General features: G+C 43.4%; 1 protein-coding gene across 1 annotated transcript in view; it reads left to right on the top strand.

The window, feature by feature from the left end:
- Positions 1–2,550: 2,550 nt before the first annotated feature.
- Positions 2,551–7,516, top strand: part of RBM41 (RNA binding motif protein 41) — a 129,783-nt gene continuing 124,817 nt past the window's right edge. The window contains exon 1 of the mRNA XM_085607690.1: positions 2,551–2,634. Within this exon, the coding sequence (XP_085463816.1) occupies positions 2,627–2,634 (8 nt within the window). The 5' untranslated portion in view covers positions 2,551–2,626. The remainder of the gene's footprint in view (positions 2,635–7,516) is intronic.

Below are 7,516 nucleotides of genomic sequence, written 5' to 3'. Positions count from 1 at the left end.
CTCCAGGACTGGCCAGAACTGGTTCTGACTAGGCCATGGCCTCTCTGCCTTCAGAGGACAAAGGATTTTGGGGTATAAGTATTAGGACCCAGACTACAGAAAATGAGATCATCCTGGAATCAAGAAGGAACCTCTGCCAAGGAGAAAGCTGGAAGACTGAAGAAGAAGGACTGACCTGCTGTAAGGCTGACCTGCAGTTGCTTTGCTGCCAAGGAGAGGGGAAGGACTTTGCTGTGTGCTGTGTCCCATGGCTTGAAGGAATCTCCAAGGGCCTGAGTAGTGCTGGCCTCCTGTTAAGAAGTCCCAGGAACAAAAGGACTTCACCCCCCAGCTTCCCCCTGAACTCTGCTGTGTGAGTTCTGCCTTTTCTAGAGTGCTTGATCCAATTGTGGGGCCTCTGGAAGTGGTGCCTGCTGTTGGGAAGCTGACCAAGAGAAAAGAAGTAAAAGATCTGCAACTTTTTCACGCACCGCTGGCTTACAAGAAAATTTCCGTCGCCGCGAAGATCGTCGCAGCGCCTATCGCCGCTGCAACGTCAACGCCACGTTCATCTTCGGAGTGCATCGCCCCCGGAGTGGGAAGATTCCCGTCGCTGCGAGTATCGTCGCAAGGCCTGCTGCCGCTGAGTGAGATCGTCGCACCGCTCGTTAGCGGGCCGCATTTCGTCGCTGCGAATATCGTCACAGAGCCATCGAAGATCGTCGCACCGCTCGTTAGCGGGCCGTATTTCATCGCTGCGAACATCGTCGCAGAACATCGAAGATCGTCGCATCGTGCCTTTGCGAGTAAATTTCTACCGGAGAAGCTACGCCTTGGAATCCATACAAGTATCGCCTCACTCCCCATACAGGCCGGATTCGTCGCACACGCCTGCTGTGTGCAACGGGTTTGTCGCATCACCTCCCCTGGGTCTCAGGACTGACACTGTTGCTTGTTTTTCGACGCCTGAGCGCCGCTAGGAACTTTTATCGCATCACCAGGTACTGTTGGCTAAAATCGACGCTAATGTGGATTATTTTGTCGCTAAGCTAAGAACTCTTTTGAAACCATATTCTTGAACTGTGTATATTGGATTTTTGTCGTTTTGGTCTTGTGTAGTTTATATAAAAGTACTTTATTTATCTATACTGGTGTGGAGTCCATTTGTGATATTTTTACTGTGTTACTGTGAGTGTTGGTACAAATACTTTACACATTGCCTTTGATAAGCCTGTCTGCTCGTGCCAAGCTACCAAGGGGGTGAGCAGGGGTTATCTAAAGAGTGTATCCCCCTTACCCTGACTAGAAGTAAGGGTCCCTATTTGGACAGCGGTACCTACCTCTGCCAACTAGAGACCCCCAGATCTAACACATGCTCCCAAAGGGAAATGGGAAGTGCTGTTCATACCTGCACCCGTGCCAGGCACCTCAAGGTGCCTGGTGCAGTGATCAACCAGGGGGCACTCGGCTCCCAACCGGAGGCCGCACACACAAGGGGGCCCTGTTGGGGGCTCCCAAACACGCTTTCCTACATGGTTTCCATGTCGGACGGGCCGGCATTGAAACCATGTCAGAAACCGTGCATCGTAATCCCAAGGGCGGAAAGACCCCCCTTTGGGATTAAGAGCCGGTTTCGATTGGCCGACGGGCTCGTCGGAATCCAGCCAGAATGACTGGCCTGTTTCAATTCCGCTCGGCTGATAATCAGCCGGTTGGAATTGAAACCGATGATGGGGGTCGGAAAGCCTCCGACCTCCATTGTTATCAGCCCCCAAGTCTGAAGCTACAGACCGTTCCAAGCCAGGAAGATTTTGGAACAAAAGGAGGCCTGATGGCCCCTTGACTGCGACTTGAGTCTTTGCCCAGCACAAGGAGTAAATAAAAAGTCCCCTCCCTGCTTGCAAGTTGCTGTTGGGAATGGAAAGCAGACAACGTGCAGGCGCTGATGAATGTGTACCCACCGGGACAAGTTCATCATATTTTATGGGGCCCAGCTTCTTGGCACGGTGGACGCCGTGGGTAGACAGTGTACACGTGTGTACCTTAACTCCCGATTTTTGCCCTTGGCACCACCCATCCATCCCAAAATATTCTATGCAGAAAAAAATGGAATCTCCTGAGTGTGGACGATTTACTGCGAAGACAGACCTAATGAACCCGGAGGGTGCCATTTCTAGGTTGGAAGAATAAAGATGAGAGCCCAGCGGTAAATCGTAAATTGTAATCCCCATGTGAGAAATACAGGCATGTAAAGAAAATTAACAGTAAAATCGACCGCAATTCGTACAGAATTGTGCTTGAGCTGTAGATTCAACCACAATTTAAAGTACAGTTAATAAGGAGTTGCGACTTTCTAATAGTATTGCCTCCAGTCCGGTACCAGTTCGCGCGTAGACCTCGTCAGCAGGGCTTCCTACAAAACGTAAGATAGACTTGCGGTTGCAGAGGCAGTCCTATATTTGAAATGCGCATGCGCCCTACGAATAAAACGAGAGAACGCCAAACATGCCTCCTAATCATGGCCGCCAGCAAAGCGATTGTGTTCACCCAATATGGCTGTCCATTAGGAATAAAATATCCGTGTGTATTCTAGTGTTTCTTTCCCAGTACTTCCGGGACACTCATCGCCATCAGAATTATAGTAAACATGCGGAGGTGAGATGCTAGGCGAATGGGTTGGCGGAGTTCCCAAAGAAATTTCACGACCCCGTGTTGTTTGTTTGAGATCATGTTTACCTCCGCGTCTGTTGTATTCTTCTTTCACGCAGCACAGTATCTAGACAGCGATTTGGTCTGAGTTTAAATATCACCTACCCGCCCTAAGTATAATGAAAAGGGCGAATTTTAGAGCAGGATGTGGTTTTACGACTGAAATGGATGGCTAAGCATGGTTTTGAACAATTCTTAGGTGCCATACGTCTTGATGATTTGTAGAACGGACATTGTTTTGCATGTTGCCGGTTGCAAGAAATGGCCAACGAACGAACGGGTATTAATCCCAGGGTTTGCTACCTTTCCCTCAGATAAAATAGAAACCTTTATATAAAATCATCCATATTAATTTTTAACATGACTTTGATGTCTTTGTTTACTTCAGCTATCGGTCATGGATCATAAAGGCAGGTCTAGGACATATTTTAAAGTGTTATTTATGTTTACTGCTTATGTACTGACAAGAGAAAATAATTCCAACTTTATGTGATTTTCCTGCGTTTGTACCGGCCAGGATTGCTCATGCTGGGAAAAACAGTCAGATGCTAACCCTAGTTACCGCATGCATTAACGAACTGCTAGAGTAAGCCAAGTAGAATTTGTTTTAAATGATGCATTGATGCTAAGGTGGACAACTTTGCATGAAGTACCGTGTGCTTGAAACTCTTTGTGCAATTGTCGATATCGAAGACTGTTGTTACGGAGCGAGAGGCTATAAGCCCTTTGGCAGAGCTTCATAAAACAAGCAATACATCAAGGATAACGAGAGGGAATCAAAACTGAAATAAATAAAAATATCTTCATAACATATTCGAATCAGAAGTATGAGATTATATAGAAAAGAAGGGGTAAGGGTAAAGGGTATGCTGAGGTCATGACAGGTTTTTGGCATATCAGCCTATTCATATAGTCATCTGTTGAATCACATTTTAAGTAATACAAAGCAATACAGTAATACTTAGTAATACAGTAGTACTGTGATTAAGTGTCACATTCTTAATGTTCATATTATTTTTTATAGGCGTTATTTCGATCATTGTTTAATACAAAAAAGTATGATCTGTATGAAGTTTTAATTATGACTTGTGTGCGCACCAGAATAAACTGTCATCATGCTTTAACTTGAGCTCACAATCTATCGGTGATTGACTCTGTATTTACTTCACCAGTTTGGGGACGGTTAGGAGAAGTAAGTCTGGGAGAAACTTTTAGGTGACGGCTATTGTTGCAAATGCATATTGTATACCATAGATATTTGTGGTTTTACGGAGGTTCAAAGTGTGAAGAGGTGGTATCTAGCACATGTGTCTGTGTGGTTGACGCCACAGGGAGTTGGGTAGCATGACATTCCTCTAAGGAATGTTAACCATTACCACCACATTTGAAATGAGAGTATTTGAAGTTTTTCCAGTTATTGAGAATCAAGTTGCATGCTAGGGTCAGCATTAGGTCTAAAGTAGGCCTCGATTGTGGATTTTAGTTGTGGATCTAGATAGCCAAGAATTATATATTAGAATTCTCGGGTAGGGGAATTTTCCAAGGCTTCCATTATGAATTTAAATATATTGTCCCAGTACTCCTTAAGAATGGGGCAGTGGAAGAGCACGTGAGGTAAATCACTGTCATGTATTCCACAATTCCAGCATTTCGGTTCTTGAATGAGTTTTCGCTTATGGAGTTTATCTGGTGTCCAGTATGTTCTATTGATAATCATGTACTTGGTCTGGGACATAGCAGGGGATATTTTGTTTGTGAAAGCGGATCTATAAGTACGCTTCCAATCATATTTAATGTTGCTATGATTTGGTTCTGCTTCCCATTTTGTACAGTATGAGTATGGGCCTTGTGGGGACTAGGGAGAAGTATTTTATATATCCGGACACAATGTGCCCTGTTTTGAGAAGGTCATTAATCAATGTAGTGAGTGTAGGTTAGTTCCTTAGTAATGGATGCTTACAGAGATGGACTCTGTCTCAGTTATGTCAAAAGGTCCATATTGTCCAGTCCAAATCGTTTCTGTAAAGTGGGGAATGGTAGAGGTAGGTTTTCCTCTTTGCCATCAATTTTAATGTTGGGGTTGAGCTATATGGACGCCATATTAGAGTTGCTGAGTTTATTTTCTGACCGGTAGGCGATTCTTGAAATAGCTTTTTTGGTGTTGTGCATTCTGTATCTAGAATGGGGCAATGCAAATTGTACATTGTCAAAAAAATACCAATAGGTTTCCCCTTTGAGAGATTTCTCTAGTTTTACCCAGATTGTTTGGTACTCTAATCCATCAAGGAACTAGTTAGTGTCTTGTTTAAAGAGGTAGGCTGTTAGGTAATTTTAAAAATTTGGAAGCCCTACTCCTCCTTTGTCTTTAGAGAGTTTGAGTTTCTTAAGTGAAATTCTAGGCTTCTGGTTCTGCCACAAAAAAATGTTTTATACTCTTGTCAGGACGTCTTCAGTTAAGGACATGGGCAGCATGGCAATTAGATAAATAACTAAGGAGGTGATCATCATTTTAAGTTATTCGACTCTGCCCCACCAAGAGAGAAATTTAGGTGACCATCTGTCAAGGAGGTGATTAATCTTCTTGAGTAGTGTCTTTTCATTGTGGTGTAAGGTAGTGATGAGGTTGTTGGTCAATTCTATCCCTAAACACTTAATACATCTGTCTGCCATACCAGCCCAGAGTACCCATGATATCTTTGCTTCCATAGTTATTGAGGTGTTTAACTTCTGACGTATCTTTATTGAGAGTGTATCCCGATACTTCTGAAAACTCCTGAAAAGAGGTCATTAGGGCGGGTATGGATGTTTTGTTATTCTTAGTGGTGACCAATATGTCGTCTACGTAAGCCGCTATTTTCACAATGGTTTTGCCAAATGGAACCCCAGCAATATCTTTGCTCTCCATTAGGTGCCAAAGGAATGGTTCTAATGCCAGTAGAGATGTGGGGGAAGGGTGACAGGGGACAGTTGCTGGTTCCTTGTTTCATGGAAAATGTGGATCAGATAGCGCTTCCTGCTCTGACTTTAGCGACTGGTTTGTGGTAGAGTGCCCTGATCATGCAGATTAGGGGTTTGTCAAATGCAGGTATTTTGAATCTACCTTATCTAAAGCTTTTTCTTCCTCAAGAGTGATGGCTACAGTGAGAGATTTAGTTGTTTAAGCCTTTTCTGAACATACTGCACTTTTTCTTTGTATTTCCCGTAGCAGGCATCTGGTCTTCTTGTTTTCCCCTTGCCACTGTGAAAGTGTTACAGTGCAAAGCATTTTACATTTATTGTTATTTTGCTTACTATGCAGTACTTCACAGAAACATTTTATTCTCCTAGTTTTAAAAACTTTTAATACCAGTAGCCACAAGGTGGCAATGATCTTATTACAGCAACTCCCGTCAGAAAGTATATGTATGGCTGTAATTTATTTTGTTGAAGTAGTTTTTTAGATCAGAAAAGAGCAGGGTCATGAAATTGAAGTTGACTATTAAGTCTAGAGCATATATTTTGTATGAAGTTTTATTGTTTTTATTGATATTTTAATCTGTTAGTAATTTATTTCTTTTTGTATGTTTATGGCTCGTTATTAGCCAAATAAAGCACTTTGAAGAAGATTGTAGGTGACATTCACAGTCATTCCCCAAAATATTAACATTAGTCTTTAACACTTGAAATACATTCATACACTCTCCAGTTGAGTATCCTGGACAGCACTGTCATGCATATAGACTCTTTTCTAAGATTATGGAAGGGCTAGGAAAAGTGTCAGTTTATTTCCAAATCAGTTTCTTTTTTAGGTCTCGGCTAGACAGGGCATGTGCTGTCTCGACGAGACGTGTTGTGTTCTGTCTGTGTGCTTACAGGCTGCCCATCTTCTACCATTGGTAAACTTCAGCGTTGCTCTTATTTTCTTTGATGCCATTCGTCATGGCATGCAGGCGTCATGCCCTCTTCTTGTGTTTGGCCCTCCCATAACGCATGGACCAAGTACATGTCTCCTTACACTGCTCTCGGTTTGCGGGAGACAGTGGGGTGGTGGGGGCTATTTCTTTGTTTTCAAGTGTGTTTTCAGGCCGTCACCCTTGTACACACACCACTAAAATGCATGTGTGTGTACATAAGCAAATGCATTTCTTAAAAAGTTGTTAAAACACGAACAGCACTTGTTTCTTTTTTTTGCATGATCCGATGCGAACAAAAGGCAATGATATTTGAGCGCTTTAAGTGCTCACCAGTTACATTACACAAAGACACATTCATTTTTATCACTGATCCTACTTCAATTAAGGTTGTTTTTTTCCGTTGTTGCTTGCCCATCTCCCCATCCCCTCCTGCTTCCTTGCTTGACCCGTTTACCTCATCGCTGGTGCTTTTTAGGTCTCACCTGGCCAGCACATGCTCTGTCTCTTCAAAACATGCTGTTCCTAGAATATGGGCTTTAAGCACCGCCCATCTTTTCAATTGGCTCCTCTCACTGTCCTTTGTAAATGCAGAATTTTGATTTGTGAATAGGTTTAGTAGTCCCTCTTTTTGGACTTTTGTATCCTCCCATGAGGACTTCCCCTGTTACATGTGCTTTTACGCTTCACGTTATTTCTGAAACTTCAAGAGCACTTTTTTTTTCTTGGCCTGCCTCTGCTCATGTTAAGTGTTTTTTTTGGGGGGTATTTCCTGCATGAAACCTTCGTGGCTGCTTCATTTTACAACTTGGCCTGTCACTCAATCTCTTCATCTCTGTGCGCCGTTCCCCACACTACCTCAAGAGGTCGCTGCTTGTTCCTGTTCGTGTTGGTGCTTCTGCACTGTCCCGTCCCTGATAATAAGGGAGCAAGATCCC

Source organism: Triturus cristatus, chromosome 5_2 (assembly GCF_964204655.1).
Source record: "Triturus cristatus chromosome 5_2, aTriCri1.1, whole genome shotgun sequence".
Classification (NCBI taxonomy): domain Eukaryota; kingdom Metazoa; phylum Chordata; class Amphibia; order Caudata; family Salamandridae; genus Triturus; species Triturus cristatus.
Note: the sequence above shows the minus strand (reverse complement) of the source record. Positions and strands in the feature narration are given on the sequence as shown.